This window comes from Meriones unguiculatus, chromosome 3 (assembly GCF_030254825.1).
Source record: "Meriones unguiculatus strain TT.TT164.6M chromosome 3, Bangor_MerUng_6.1, whole genome shotgun sequence".
In the NCBI taxonomy this organism is placed as follows: Eukaryota; Metazoa; Chordata; class Mammalia; order Rodentia; family Muridae; genus Meriones; species Meriones unguiculatus.
In genome coordinates this window covers 187,348,159-187,364,925 of record NC_083351.1, presented here as the reverse complement: position 1 = coordinate 187,364,925, position 16,767 = coordinate 187,348,159, and the positions used below count along the sequence as shown (strand labels likewise).

General features: G+C 38.7%; 1 protein-coding gene across 1 annotated transcript in view; it reads left to right on the top strand.

Moving 5' to 3' along the window:
• The window catches only part of Brinp1 (BMP/retinoic acid inducible neural specific 1), a 202,845-nt gene that overhangs the window by 48,301 nt on the left and 137,777 nt on the right, over positions 1–16,767 (top strand). The window contains exon 2 of the mRNA XM_021652035.2: positions 5,215–5,482. Coding sequence (XP_021507710.1) covers positions 5,265–5,482 — 218 coding nt within the window. The 5' untranslated portion in view covers positions 5,215–5,264. The remainder of the gene's footprint in view (positions 1–5,214; positions 5,483–16,767) is intronic.

Sequence of the window (16,767 nt, the reverse complement as noted above, 5' to 3'; positions counted from 1 at the left end):
ATTTTTAGCTGTCTCCCAAACAAGGATTCAGCTTATTAGACTTTTGCTGTAATTTCATTTTCTTTTTTTATCTTTTTGTTTATTTTTTGTTTTAATTCTTTATTATTTACACTTTATTCACTTGGTTTTTTTAAATTTATTTATTTTTATTAATTACAGTTTATTCACTTTGTATCCCCCCATGAGCCCCTCCCTCTTCCCCTCTGGGTCCCATCCTCCCACCCCCTTCTTCATGCATGCCCCTCCCCAAGTCCACTGATAGAGGAGGTCCTGCTCTCCTTCCTTCTGAACTTAATCTATCAGATCACATCAGGAATAGCTGCATTGTCATCTTCTGTGGCCTGGTAAGGCTTCTCTCCTCTCAGGGGAAGGTGATCAAAGAACAGGCTAATCAGTTCATATCAGAGGCAGTCCCTCTTCTCATTACTATGGAACCCACTTGGACACTAAGCTGCCATGGACTACATCTGTGCAGGGGTTCTAGGTTATCTTCATATCTAGTACTTGGTTGGAGTATGAGTCTCTGGGAAGACTCCTGTGTTCAAATTCTCTGATTCTGTTGTTCTCCTTGTGGGGTTCCTGTCCTTTCCAGATCTTATTATTTCCCACTTCTTACATAAGATTCCCTGCACATTGCCCAACAGTTGGCCATAAGTCTCAGTGTCTGCTTTGATAGTCTGCAAGGTAGAACCTTTCAGTGGTCCTATGAGGCAGGTTCCTAGGTTGCTTCTTGTTTTCTTCTTCTTCTGATGTCCATCCTCTTTGCCTTTTGGGATGGGGATTGAGCATTTTAGTCAGGGTCTTCTCTTCTTGATTAGTTTCTTTAGATGTACAGGTTTTAGTAGGTTTATCCTATGTTATATGTCTATATGAGTGAGTATATACTGTGTGTCTTTCTGCTTCTGGGACAGCTCACTCAGGATGATTCTTTCCAGGTCCTACCATTTACCTGCAAATTTCATGATTTCCTTGTTTTTCATTGCAGAATAATACTCCATTATGTAGATGCACCACAGTTTCTGCACCCATTCTTCAGTTGAGGGGCATCTGGGCTGTTTCCAGCTTCTGGCTATTACAAATAAAGCTGCTACAAACATGGTTGAGCAAATGTCCTTACTGTGAACTTGACCCCCTTTTGGATATATGCCTAGTAGTGGTATGGCTGGATCTTGAGGAAGTGCTATTCGTAGTTGTTTGAGAAAGTGCCAGATCGATTTCCAGAGTGGTTGTACCAGTTTGCATTCCCACCAGCAGTGAAGGAGGGTTCCCCTTTCTCCACAACCTCTCCAGCATGTGTTGTCACTTGAGTTTTTCATCTTGGCCATTCTGATGGGTGTAAGGTGAAATCTCAGGGTTGTTTTGATTTGCATTTCCCTGATGGCTAATGACATTGAGCATTTCTTCAAGTGTTTCTCTGCCTTTTTATATTCCTCTATTGAGAATTCTCTGTTTAGCTCTGTTCCCCATTTTTTAAGTGGATTACTTGATTTGTTGCTTTTTACCTTCTTTAGTTCCTTGTACATACTGGATATGAGCCCTCTGTCAGATATAGAGTTGGCGAAGATCCTTTCCTAATCTGTAGGCAGTCAATTTGTTTTGAGGATGTTGTCCTTTGCTTTACAGAAGCTTTTCAGTTTCATGAGGTCCCATTTATTGATTGTTGATCTTAGAGCCTGTGCTGTTGGTGTTCTGTTCAGGAAGTTGTCTCCTGTACCAATCAGTTAGTTCTAGGGTCTTCCCCACTTTTTCTTCTAGCCGATTTAGTGTGTCTGGTTTTATGTTGAGGTCTTTGATCCACTTGGACTTCAGTTTTGTGCAGGGTGATAAGTATGGTTCCACTTTCATTTTTCTACATGTAGAGATCAAGTTAGACCAGCACCATTTGTTGAAGGTGCTATCTTTTCTCCATTGTATGGTTTTGGTATCTTTGTCAAAGATCAGGTATCCATAAGTGTGTGGGTTTATTTCTGGGTCCTCTGTTCACTTCCATTGATCCACCATTCTGTTTCTATGCCAGTACCATGCAGTTTTTATTACTGTTGCTCTATAGTACAACTTAAGATCAGGGATGGAGATCCCTCCAGAAGCTATTTTATTGTAGAGGATTGTTTTAGCAATTCTGTGTTTCTTGTTATTCCATATGAAGTTGAGAAGTTTTTATTCCAGGTCTGTAATGAATTGTGTTGCTAATTTGATGGGAATTGCATTGAATCTGTAGATTGCTTTTGGTAAGATGGCCATTTTTACTATGTTAATCCTGCCAAGCCATGAGCATGGGAGATCTTTCCATCTTCTGATATCTTCTTCTAATTCTTTCTTCAGAGACCTGAAATTTTTTTTATACAAGTCTTTGACTTGCTTGGTTAGGGTTACACCAAGGTACTTTATGTCATTTGTGGCTACTGTGAAGGGTGTTGTTGCCCTAATTTCTTTTTTTTGTCGTTTAAAATTGTTTCTTTATTTTTTTTTTTAATTTTTTTCAATGCAGTTTATTCAGGAACCTTGAACAATCCTCGGACCCTGGGGAAAGCCAGCCCACAGCTTAAATAGCCTCTGGGTAGCCAAGCGAGGTGTGCTAATTTCTTTTTTAAATAAGGCTATCTTGCTGAATCTGGAGGTTCACTGGTTGTTTAGGTTGGCTGACATGCAAGCCATCAGGATCTTCATGTTTCTCCCTCCCAAAGCTGAGGTGAGCTTAGAGGCACACAGGACCACACTATGTGTTTTTATTATTATATCAAAGGGTTGCTGGAAATCAGAATTCAGATATTCTTACTTGCAGAAGACCAGGAATGTGGCTCATTAGTACATGCTTGCCCAGACTGCTCTCCTTTTGTTTTTAGCACTAGGGCTTAAACCCAAGGTTTAATGCACACTAGGCAAGCACTCAACCACTCAGCCACGTTTAGAGCACTATTGTGATTTTCCATGTCCACAGAGATACATTCTGACCTCACAACTTCCTGTAATGTATTTTATCACAAACATTCAAAACTAATAATCTCAAACAGAGACATGTGGATGTATTACCCAGCCAAGACATTGGCAGAATGTAGAACTCCTTACCAGAAGCCAAAAGACAGGGGCTACCGTATATTGTTGGGTCATGGTAAAATAAATTGGTGAGGGCCTCATTTTGTAACCATTGCTATATCTCTGACCCCTGCCATTTTCAGGGGCTATCCAGAACATGCTGGATGTTTTGCAGCAACCTTGGCCTCTCTCCATAAGATATCCAGAGCATCCCTTTAATTGTTATAATCAAAGATATCCGTAGGGAGATAATGACAACTACTTGTGAAGTACTGGGTTAGATCTGTCAAATCTTAGCTATTCCTAGGATTTCCAGCTGAAACCTCTCTCTGTGTATCTGCACACACACACAATGCCAGAATAGATATATAAGCTTTTGCAAGGTGCAATACTCTGCATCTTGTTTACTCACAGTAACAGTTAAGTGTTCCTTCACTGACTCCTATTCGCACCCACTCACAGCAGAAGCTCTGTATGGGTATCACAGTGTGATTCCAGTATACTGTAGTTCACTCCATGGATCTCAGAACAATCACTCCTACCCCCTGCTTGCCACTCTGGTGGGCTCTGGCAGACAGTCCTGGCAGCTGTAGCTGATACAATTCTGTATTCAACATGTAGAGCTTTGTTTTAGGCTCTGAACAAAACTTCAGGCTGTAGCTTTTTCCAGCTCACACTCAGCACATATGCCTCCCCTCCCTTGCCCTGACAGCTGGGGCTTGCAATGACAGGCAGGTTTTTGTGGCATCTGATGATAAAATGGTGTAATTGAGCAATAGAAAGAAATACTCAATTGTGCAGAAACCTACATCCCTCTCTTTCATTTCTTATTTCCTAGCGTTTCTGGCCTCCCATACTCAGCTGGGAGAATAGCCAAATACAGTATGCTTAATCATGTGTATAGGTTTTACACTTCACACAATGTTTGTGTCCTCATCATATTTTTAAATGGTATCCATAAAAGTCTGAGGTCTAGAGAGGGGTTGTGACTGTTCACAGTCACATGGCTACCAAAGAAAACTACTTTCTAAAGCTTCTAGCCAGTTAAAGGCTCACAGCCCAGTGAATGAGACAGACATAAAACAAAGAAGTATAATGCAAGGAAATCGGATCTGACACAGAGTTTAGAAAATGAGCAAATAGAATTGAGTGGACAGAACAGAAGAACCGCTTTTTAAGGGAATAAAGAAAGACAGTAAAGATAAAGGGCATGACTTCAGGTGACTTCTAAGGCTAAGTAGGGCTTCATTCAGGTGTAGCAAAAAGGTTAAAAAACAAAAATTTTGAGAAGAGTATTTAGCTGACAATGTCAAGTCATTAGTTTTGATAAGTGCTCTTCCACTGAACACTTATCAAGACCTGGCATACTAATATTTTTGTCATTTTGACAGTTATCCTTATCATGTATGCCGTGTACTGACCCTTTGTTCTGTGCAGGGGGTTGGAGGGAGCACTGTGCTCTAATTGTGTGATGCAGTTAGCATGTTAGTGCTGCTGCATGAGGAAAAAGAGTCAAACAAAAGAACTTGCCGGAAACAATGCTGTTTATAGATTATGCTTTTTGTATATGTATCACCTTCACAGTATAAAATAGAGAAAGCTTATTGAGAAAAACTGGTGGGACAAGAAGCAGTTTGTTAGGCTAGCACACTGACTGTCAGTGGGATGACAAAGTTAAACTTGTAAATGTTTTGAAAGCAGGGTGTGTCCTGTGAGTTGCTTCTGTGTAACAGAAGAGAAAGGAACTCTAGCTCATCAAGGCTCCATAATGAGAGGGATGTTTTTGGTTAAGGCAGAACACAGGACAAACACTGTCCTATAACCCAGCATGGATGTATTAGACTCTGTTTCTGTATTAATTTATTATTAACTCTTAAAATACATATAACTGGACATCTGTAATGCACCAATGATTGAAACATAGGCCCTTAGTTTACACGTCGGTATCCTATGCTCCATTATCTATGAGTTTCTATAGCTACACATTGGACCTCAACAGCAAAGCAAGGCAAGGGTGACCCATCAGTACAGATTCTTCAATTTTAACAAAGCAGCAATGCTTTTATGAACATTAAAACATTCTACTGATGAAGTTATGGTAACCTCATTTTTTGTTTCTTTTACTGTCTTTCTCTCTCCCCCTCCTCTTCCTCCTTTCTTTCTCCTTTCTATTTTCTACAGGACTCCACAGAATGGAGCAAGAATGAGAGGAAAAAGGCCGGCAGAAAAGCATGAACTGGAGGTTTGTTGAGCTCCTCTACTTCCTGTTTGTATGGGGCCGTATCTCAGTGCAGCCCTCCCACCAGGAGCCAGCTGGGACAGACCAACATGTCTCCAAGGAATTTGATTGGCTTATTTCAGACAGGGGGCCTTTCCACCACTCCAGGAGCTACCTATCCTTTGTGGAAAGACACCGTCAAGGATTTACAACTAGATATAAAATATACAGGTATGATTCAGGCTAAAAGAGCCCTTCCTTTTCATTTCTGTTGTCTTTGTCTGACCTGTGGCTGTGTGCTGAAGTTACTAGGACTGTGACCTTGCTATAGGTTGTTAATAGAATTTAGTCAATATTTCATAAAATATTAATAGGATGAATTCAAATGACCAGTATTTGTTGAGTACTTAATGTACTAGAGATGATACTTGCTTTAGTGTCTCATATAAACTTTCTGTTCATCTAATGTAGAGTTTGGTTGTTTTCTCTGTTTTACTCAGTTGCTTTGGTGACTGAGTCTAAATTAGGTTAAATATGGCTGCTAAAGAAACAATTTCAAAAGTGGTAGAACTTTTATTTAATTCCTTTTTTGCAAATCTTATTACTGAGTCTAGTTTTCTCTGCACATACATTCTGAATTTTGGAGAAAAGTAGAGATATTCAGTGAAAAACCTTATCTTAAGCAAGTCTGAACTGATTACCAACTTAATATAATTACATAACCAAAAAGGACCAAGTTCTGTATAGGAAGGACTTTCTAAGGTTTCTGTAAATGAGTCTACATTATACAAGCATGGTATAGAGATTAACAGGAGAACATTAATTGGCTTATGTGCATACACATGGCAGTCATGCAAAATAGGAAACTTAAGTTTGTGCAGCATCTTGTATTACATAGAAGAGTCAGGAGAAGGAATTAGTGGGAAATTGACCTGTGCAGACAAAATACATCAGATGATAGAAATTGTTTTTCAGAGCATCCAACTACAACAATAGTCAATAGTATGAGGCAGTATCTAGGCTACTGTGTTCTGTCCTGTAAGCCACTCTTACCTGGTGATGAGATTTCCTGGAAAGAGGAATCATCAAAATTAGGCTACTTTTTTAAGAAAATATATTTGTGGACATGTAAGTTTATATCAGAATTAATTGTACTTAGTGATATGTGGGATGAAGAGGGATAAGTGATAGGAAGGCAGGAGGTGATGACATAGATTTCATTCGCTTTAATTCAATACACTCAGAACAATAAGTGTCATAATTTGAAGTACTTTTTCTGATCCCCAACCACCAGAAAGACTTTCTTCATGTACTTTTCTAAGTTTCTTTGTTCTACTTAACTATTATATCCTTGGCATATATACAAAATGCTAGCTTTATTCATCATTAATTATGAACCATTTTCAATTAGAATGTTTTCCTCTATTGGTTATTAGTTGGAATACATCACCAACTGAAATCATATGACTCTATATAACTAATGGGAAGCTCTTCTTTCGCGTTATGGATTTCTGTGTGTGTTCACTCATATGTACACACATATTTAGCATACGTTTATGTCATTGATGTTCAGGTTTACAGTTATAGGTTGTTATCATAAACACACAGTGAGTACTGTATTTGAGTTGAAGATATACAGAAACCACTCTACATTTGCCTTAATGTCCAGAAAGAAAAGGCACATTCTAACATTTCCTAGACAATTAGAATAAGAAAGCAAGAAATCATGGTAGAAGGAGAATGTTGGCCTACATTTTGACCTTAGGCCTTCCAAGTGGTTGATCTGGAAAGTATCCAAGCCATTCTGCGATCCTGTTTAATGGAGATGAGTGATGTGTGAATTCTCAACCAGCTTAATGTGCTTATTATGTGAAAGTTGTTCCACTAATGTCTTGTGGTCTTATAACAGTTGTGCATATGCAAGAGTTTATGGGTGAACTTTCTTTGGTCTCAGAAGAATAGAAAACAATCATTGAACTGTGGAGGAAAGTCATCTCTGAGCATTACCAGAAAAATGGAACATATATAGAAATATGAAAATAAAGTGGATAAAATAAGAAAACAGAGTACAAATATGAATACGATGTGGCCATTTCTACTCTTGAAAGAAAATATCAGAATTCTAACATAATGATTGATTCAAAATGTTTCCTCTTGGGAGAACTATTCTTAAATCACATGAGGAGAGTAATTAACTGCTTCATTTCGAATTTGGATTCTTATAACGATTTCTAGCAGAATGTAGCTATTGCTGTTTGTGATTATGCATCAGCCAAGGATTATGAGTATGTACTGGCTGCTGAGAGGATGCAGCAATCTCTGAAATGCGTGATGCAGTATAATGTGGAGCATTGTGGTGTTGAAGAGGGAGCATGACATAAGTCTTTGAGATTCGAATATGTCATTCTATCTATGTTTTTATCTAGTAAAAACAACTTTGTTTTGAGTAGAACTTTGTCTTTTGTTTGAGTTTTCAAGGACACATTTACATTTTTTGTTTGGCTATTTTGTTTTCCTATTTAAAAAGCTATTTTATGAGTGACATGAATAAAGGCTTATAACCCCCCTCCAAAAAAAAATCTGGAAAATGGGCTTGAAGTCAGGTATGGTGACTAGTCCATAACTAATAAAGGTGCTAAGTTATGGGCACGTGGGTCTCCACTTCGATCATGTGTGCTGTACAAGCACCGTCCTAGGGGATTCCGTTTTCATCTTCACATCCTACCTTCTTCATTTACCCAAAGTTAGGGTTGATTTAGATTATTGATTTTCAACCTTTGCTTATATGAATTGCTGATGACTGATTTAAATAGCTAAGAAAATCAGTGCAGTATGAAGAGAGGGCCAAAACGTCTGACCATGTAAGATTCTTTGCCTTCCACTTCCATAAAGAGAAGTCTTGCATCTGCTTTAATATTTGTATTTTCATGAGATCTATGTTGGAATGAAAAAAAAAGTAAGTAAGTAGGTGAGCTTATTTCTAAGATTACTTAAACAGATATTTTTAATTTATTCTTCTCTCATACATTGTAACCCAACTGTAGCTTCTACACCCTCCACTCCTCTCACTCCTCGCCCATTGGACCTTCCCCTCTCCCCCAGGGTCCCTCCTTCTTAGTTTCTTTTTTTTTTTTTTATGGCTGTCACACACATCTGCACTTTTTTTTTTTTCAATGCAGTTTATTCAGGAACCTTGAACAATCCTCGGACCCTGAGGAAAGCCAGCCCACAGCTTAAAGAGCCTCTGGGTAGCCAACCCAGGCGTGCCACGTGAGCAATGCAGATAGGTCCACATACATGGAAGCAAGCCAGATCCTCAGCCTTAGCCAAATGTGGAATTGTTCCTGACAGAGAGCACTCACCATCGGGAAGGTGGAAGGCGGAAACCAGCTCCATCTTTAAGGCATAGCATTCCGCAGCTCTCTACAGTTCCCCCTTTTTGTTTTAGACACATCAGGCAAGAGTAGAGGTCTGATCTCTGATATTAGAAATAAATTGGGACTTTGTACCTATGTTCATTTAGGTGTCATCCACCCAAAGAGCATCAGACCCGTCTGATACCTTTTTCTCAGAGGCGGGACCTGGGGCATCAACCCGCATGCAATCAGACATGCTCTTCTCTGGGTCGAAAGCGGCTGACCCTGAGTGCAGTGCTTAGCCTCGCATCCTGAGCGTATCTTAGTTTCTTTTCAGAAAAGAGCAGGTCTCCCAGGGATATCACCCGAACATGACATAACAAGTTACAATAAGACTACACACACACCCTCATATCAAGGCTGCATGAGGCAACTCAGTAGGAAGAAAGGGATTGCTAACCATGGGAGCGGGGGTGTCTCTAAGATTCTGTTAATTAAAATTAAAAATGAGATTTAACTAAGGCTACATGGTTAATTAAATGATGGAATTCCACCCAAAAGCCAAGTCCTTGGTCATCTAGTTATTCTATCTTTCCTTTATTTAATCCTGAAATAATTATTAAGCAACAATTTTAGGCCCAGCATATGTTTAGGGAAGATGATACAATAAGGAGCAAAACAAACACTGCCCTTTCTCTCAGAGGAGAGAGTGACATTAATTAACCATAAATGTGCAGACACTTACGTTAAGTTCTGCAAAGGAAAACATCCAGAATTGATATACCTAGAAAGTCATACATTCTGAGTACTGATTTGGCTCTTGAGGTAATCTATGCATGAAAACACATGCAAATGTATACACAGAGACATATGCTCATCCAGTTGCAGGTCAGAGCAAGCACCCCCTAGCTCCTGCTCACTGGGGCAGTTGTCAGTTAATTAATTTACCTTTCTATGTGTCACTTTTCTGAAACACTAAAATATTTTTCAGTCTGCATGTCTTGTTTGCTGTATGCTAACATGGACGCTGAAGACTGATAGTACTTCCTAAAAGAAGAGTCATCCTAAAAGACTTCCATATTACCCAATGCTTGAAAGCTTTTCTGAAATGAGACCTTAAGTTTCAATCAGTTCCCTCCTCCCCAGAGTCGAAGCTACTACCAAAGTTCACTTGGAAAGCTACAAGAGAAAAAGAGTCATCTCCGCACCTATGCAAGTTAACAGCACCTTTTAACTTGTGTACATAATCTGTCTATAGATCAAGGAGTCGTGGTGAGGGAACACCTCCAGTGTGAGCACTGTTCAAGTCCTGTAGAACCTCCCTCCTGGATGCGTGCACAAGTAGAGCCATTGCATATTTTCATTTGAGTTTGAGTTTATACTGTGCTACGTTGGAGAGTGTGAATGACAGGGTTGGGGTCTTGAGCTAAGGGGAGTTCAAGAATCTAAGAGGGGTTTTTGTCTCTCAAATTAGCTAAAGTGCAGTGGTAGAAGTGTCACGTAAGTCAAACAACCTCACCACTGTTCAGATCTCTTCCTTTATGTGTGTATTCTTTGATGAAGTAATAGAACAATTTGAGGCACTTTTTCCATATGACCAATGGGTAATTTAGCTAACCTAGTTCCCAAGGCCTTTTCCATCTCTGAAATTCCATATCTTATGAGGTTTTTTTTCACATTGTTGTAAATTCCTGTGGAGGAGAAACTGGGTGTGAGTCTGAGGTCTCAAGATATGTTATATTTGAAATCTCTGTTAAGTATCTCAGTATTAGTAGCTCCAAATTTGGAGATGAGCAAAAGCACACAGTAAAATGAAGAATCCATGTCCAACACCACTTCTTTCACTGAGGTCCAGAATAAGCACAAATGATAGAGGAGGAGTAAGGGAATAAGCAAACACTCATTGCAGCAAGAGTAGGAATGCCCCCCTCATGTACTCTAACTTCTCCTTTCAAAAAGCAGATAATTGTCTTTGCTCTTTCAACTTAGTGAAAAGCAGAATATTTAAAAATCCTTTGTAAAATTTAATTTCTAGCTACAAATTATAAAATAATTCTAGTAACTTCCTTCTAAGTACATAAATGTGGTGGTTATTAACTGCTCACAGCTATCCTGTGAGGGAAACTCTGTCACTTTTCCATAGTTTGACTGATCCTACCACACAGCCTGGGAGCCTCCTAGCTAGGGTCCGAAACCAAGTCTCTGACACTCTAAAAAATGAGCTGTGAATTTGGTCTGGTGTCTGTCCTTGCTTCTTAGTTGCTTGGCTTCTTGCCTAACATTGAGAAATTCCTTTTTGACTATGGACAATCTACAGTTTATGAGGTTTACTTTTCTCATCTATAGAACTGAGATGGTACTAAATATCTGCTATAATTTTGGTGAAAAAAAAAACAGCATTGATTATAAGGTACTAGGAATTTTATAAAAACTGTTTAGAAAACTTGAGTCCCTTTCTCTGTTCCAGAGTTGCTAGGATAGTTGAGTATTCTTTGAAAGTTTTTTTTTTTTTTGTATTGTATTTTCTGCTACCTGTTTGTAGACTTGGAGATTATCAGTAATTTCTGTAAGTTTAGCCATTATTTCAAAAGTAGCTTTTTCTTTTCATTTTTATGGGTAGCACAGGAAAGTCAGTTTTTATTTGATTTTAAGACATCTGTTCACGAAGCCCAGTCTGGTCTCACATTCACTTTGTGGTGGAGGCTGGCCTTGAACTCCTGCTCTTTCTGCTACTTAGAACATGTTAATTTCAATGTGGCTTTGGTAGAAGAATCATGGTACCACTATGCACTCTGATTCTGGAGAGGCAGGTCAGAGGGAAGACAGTAGCAAATAGGTTCACTATGCTACAGAAGTGGTTTTTTAATTGACTGGCTTTGCCTGAAGGTTTCAATGGAAGTGGTTTGTGGCTTATGCTGACCCTGTCTTTGAGCTCAGTGTATGTACCTGAGAGTTGAGTATAAATCAAATATTGGTAGACCAAATTTAATTGTTTAGCTGTCTTATATGTCTATTTCACAATTGTGTAAATCTAAGCTCCAATGTGCAGTCCTGATGTTCCTTCATGTCTTTCACACAAATATTTTTAATAGGTTTTGTGGTAAAGCTCATTGCATCAATGGACAGATATTATATTTGTTAGTTGATTCTAAATATAAATGAAAAATGGTCCTAGCCCAGCACTTACTCACTGACAAACAGCGGCGATCCAAATATGGCAGAAGCCATGAACGAGAGAGTCGGAGATGCACAAGGTGTCATGCGCTGCCCCTGCCCTCAGGGAACTTAAAAGTGAGTTCAAGAAAGAAGCTGACCAGTGTTCTGTTCGTGAGGCTGGAGACTGTGGCTCAACCTGAAAGAAGTTGCTAGCCTTAGATTCTGTCTGCAGTCTTGACATCCAGTGCCAGGATGTTCACTGGATATAAATATAACTGTAGAAGAGAAATATTAATGGATATATCTATCAGTGTGATGAGAATTAGTCCATGTGCTATTAAAAGCATTTTCTGGAAAAATGATTTCATAATGCTTTAAGTAACAGTAATAATTATCATATATGATATCCATGAAGAAAACTTACTAAAAATGATAATATTTCTATTTTCAGTGTCAAGTAATAGTACTATACACTGTCAAAATGATCGCCATTGGTCTTTACAATTATGCATTGACATCTCTATTGCTATTATGTGCATTTACATAATTTATAAAAGGTAAAAGGTTAGGTCATGTCAGATCATGTGCTGTTATAGGCAAGTCTGATGCTATAGAATGAAATCTTCATCATGCTGAGCTGTCTCTCAGATGATGCCAATACATACCTAAGCCTAAGGCTCCTTATTTTTATTACTGCTAGACTAATTTCTGGTATTGGGCTAAATTTCCTTGTCCATATGTCTTTCTGATGAGGAAAATGGCTTAAGCTCTGACCCAGTTCAGACTCCATGTGAGTGGTGATGTCCTAGGCTTTCTTTGTACACCTGGTCCTGGAAACCCCATCATTATGTACAACTTTTGCTTCGAGTATTTTGGTCTGAATTTGTTTTCATTGACAGGAATGAAATCCGAAGCTTCAATTTTATTCTCTCGTAAGTCTTATTATGCTTCTTTCATTATTTTTCATTTTAGTAAAAAATCAATTTGTAGAGGTTGCGAAAGAAACTTGCATTTCTGGAAAAATGAAAAATAAAGGAGGTATTAAAAAGAACTTTAGAATAAATGTTCTTAGATTTGGGTCTTCAGGAATTTGGGTTGGGATTATTTAAATGTAGGCCCTACTTCAGAGGTTAGATTCCAAAGTGTTTTGCTGCAGAGGAAAATGGAAAGGGGATTTTCCATGTAACTCTCAAACGTGTGTATACTTTTTACAGGCCCTCAGAAATGTAGGTAAATCATTTTGGTTTTGACTTACAGAAGTGTTTAAGGAAAACTAGTAATCCACTTCAGGTGCTCTTTATTTTGCCAATTCAGGGAGGTGCTGTTCTGACTGAGGTATTCTTTCTGAAGTAGAGGGTTAGGCTCATTCTTACATATATAGATATGAAAGAATATATATATTCACACATATGTATATATTCACATATATGCTCAATATATATATACGACCTGTGTCAGACCTGTGTAAGAAAAACAGTACAATACAAAATAACAACAAATCAAACAAACTCAGACCAAGGGTAATAGCTCAGATTTCTCTCCCTCTGTTAGAGAATGTTTAGTTGGGCAAAAAAACAACAACAAAAAGATATTTTGAACAATATTTCTGTTCACAGGGCCAATTCAAGTTATCTGTTGGAGGCACTGATCTCTATCTTATTCCCATCCTTCACTTGATCCAAAATTCCCTTAAGTTTCTTAAATGAAAGAGAGTAAGGAAAGATAACTAGAAACTTTCTTTTGGGTCATGCCAACTCGAAAGTAATCTGTAGTGCAGTGTTGATTATGTAAAATTGATCTTCCAATTCCAAGAACGATGGTTTTATTGCCACCAAATTGGTACCTGTGCGCTATTTTCCTCTTTGCTCCTGTATCATTACTGGACCATCTTGTATGAGTTGCAAACCACTGAAATCTCTACAGAACAATTGGCCAGCTCTAATCAGGAGCAGTGTCTAAAAATGGATTGCTTGCCCATTCTCTTGAAAAGGTGGCCTGTTATATGGTCTTTAAGTTGACTCCAAAATGGTTATGGTTTTGGCTGGGGAAATTAGAACAAGGCATGGAGGTAAGCTCTTAGGACTTTAGACTTTGCACTAAATCCTGGCCCAAAGATGATAGGGCATCTGTCATCTGGGCCACCTGCTGATTACTCATTCATTGCAAGACTGTTTGCTAAAGTCCTGGCACTGTTTTGTGGTGACGGGAGCAGAAGTCTTTTATCTGTGACTGCAAAGAGCCCATGGCATCTTTGAGAAAGCCTGACCAAAGAACTGGTTATCAGTACCATGTGGGAAGCTCTCTCACTGAGCAATGTCACAGGAGCTAAGGTTATTTAAGGAAGACCATCTTTTGTAACATTGCTGTGTCAAAGATGGGAAGGATGAGAAGAAAAAAAAAAAAAAACAGTTTGGCAAGGCCTTTTACAGAAAGGGTAATATGCACAGTTTTCAGGGGATTTTGGCTATCCTGTAAGCCAGGGAGAAAAGCATCAGAGGAAGATAAAACTCTGCCTAGTAAGGAGGCAGGACAAAGCCTGGACTGAGTTCTCATAGACTGCATGCAAATGTTTTCAGTTGTTATGATAGTGAGATCCAGGCCATAAAGCCAACAATGGAAGGAAATTGAGATTACTAGTGGTTGAAATGATTTCAACCATTACACCAGTTAACTAGAATTATATTCAATAACTACTTATAGTAGTGTCTTGTTATTTTGTGACCTTGACCAATGCAATAAAAAATATTCTACATTAACTTTCAATAATTTTAATGACATAGTTAAAATATGTATTTTAGCCAGGTGTGGTGGCACAGCCCTGTAATCTCCACTCTTCAGAACGCAAAGGCGGAAGCAGGCAGATCTCTGTGAGTTCAAGACCATCCTGGTCTACAAAGCAAATCCAGAACAGCCAAGGCCACACCGAGAAACCTGTCTTGAAAAACACACAAACAAAATATGTATTTTAAATGAGCAATAACAAAAGACTTCACCTATTGATTATACATGACACATTTCGATATGTTTTATTTTATTCACTCAAATATAATTTACTATTTTCTGAATCCTGTGTAAGATACTTGTGCCTACCAAACATTGATTTTTCACTTATGCTAATGGAAAAAAGGCTTTGCAATTTTGAAAACACTGGATTTGAGGATGGATTGTATAAAATATAGTGTAATGTATATGTTCAGGCCATGAGTTTGCAAAGCAATCATAGTTGGAGAGTTGGAACCTGTGCCACACTTGCCAGAGGAACTGGAAAGAAGTGTTTGTAATCAAAGTGGGGAGCAGCCCAAATCTAAAGCTTTCATGAGTCTTAAAAAAAAATAATTTTATGTGTTTGTGTCATCCTATTTGCATGTAGGTAGGTGTACCTTGTGGGTGCTTATCAATAGATTTCAGTACCCATATCAGTGATGACAACTGAAACCAGGTCTTCAACAAGAAAGTCAGTTCACCTTTCAGCCTCCAATTTTATTCTTTTTACATGGTGGTTAATGCAGAGAATCATTAGTGTCCGAAGTTCTGAGCATAAGCTATCATCAGTGCTCAGCCATAGAAGGGGCATGTATATTGAGCCCTATGCGACCCTACTGCCAAATGCTCAGTGATCAACATAGAATGGGGGAAGACAGAATGTAAGCAGTGGGGAATGGGGAGTGCTGTAATATACTGTTCTCTGAACATGGTATGGCTTTTGCTCATGGGAACTCACAGTAGTGCTGGTGATAGATGCAAAAGCTGTGAGAATCAAGCCTGTTAAAAATTCCAGGGTAGATTAGTGAGGGGCTCATGAGGCCCCATAACTATCTAAGGAACTACTGACAGGTGAAAGGTTCTTGGAGAGGGTGAGCCAGCTTTATGGCGGTTATAGACACTGGTAGTTTCCTCAGTCTCCAGTGAATGACATGCACACACACATGGGTAGCAGTAATTGGACTTAGTAGGTTAAAAATTAATTTAAAAAAGAAGTAGAAAAAATGAAGATCTGAAGCATGAAACTGATATAAATAATTGCACACTTGAAGCATTACTTTGTATTGAGTAAGAGATAGATAGACGGAAGAAGACAGGTATAGTAGTAGTTGAAGGAAAGAAAGGGAACACTTTTATCAGTGAAAACCTAGTCCATCAGCTACAGATTTCACTTAGGACCTCAGCTTCAGCCTTCCCTCTCAGCAGGCTTTGTCTGAGTGTGCTGTCCCCAGTGGTGTGCTCATTTGTTATGATACATCCTTCTTGCCGAGTTCTGTGTTAGCTGGATACTTTTGTGTCTAATGAAAGAAATCAAGATGCTTAGGCTTCTGTCTAGGCCTAATTCTTTATCTCTCAAAGCCTTCCTTCTGGGCACAAGAATAGTGGGTCTCATTAACTGTGGATTCTCAGACTGTCTAAAGAATCATTTCCCATTCTACCCTTTATATATACCTGAGTTTTCCTAGCTCACGTGGTGGAAACTTTCAGATTGAAGTCAGGAGTGAATCTTGTTCTAATATAAATCTGTACTTAGCACTATGAAATCTTCAACATATAGCTTAAGTTTTGAGTCCCAACTTCTTTTTCAACAAAAAAGAGATAACCCCAAGGTCATTGGGGAGCATTACAAAGAGAATATATGATAACATGGCCTGTTTACTTGATGACTGGTAGTAAAAACAAATATCTGAAGCACAAAACTCTAGAGATTTTGCAACAGGGACTCTTTAGAGATATCTTACATGAACTTCCAGGACATGACTGGTTCATGTATTCTGAAGTGTAGATAACTTAGACCAAGAAGATACTTTAAAAAAGAAGGAGGGGGAGGAGAAATGAAACCAAAGAGACAAAGATATACCCTGAGGCCCTTTGTGATAAGAATACAGAGGCCAACACAATGACAGGGCATCTTAAGGCTATCTCAATGCATACATCAATTTGATATATTTTGTACATCCCATGATTTACAATTTTCTGATTAATTAGTTAGGCCAGGTGACTTGGGGCAATCTGTGACAT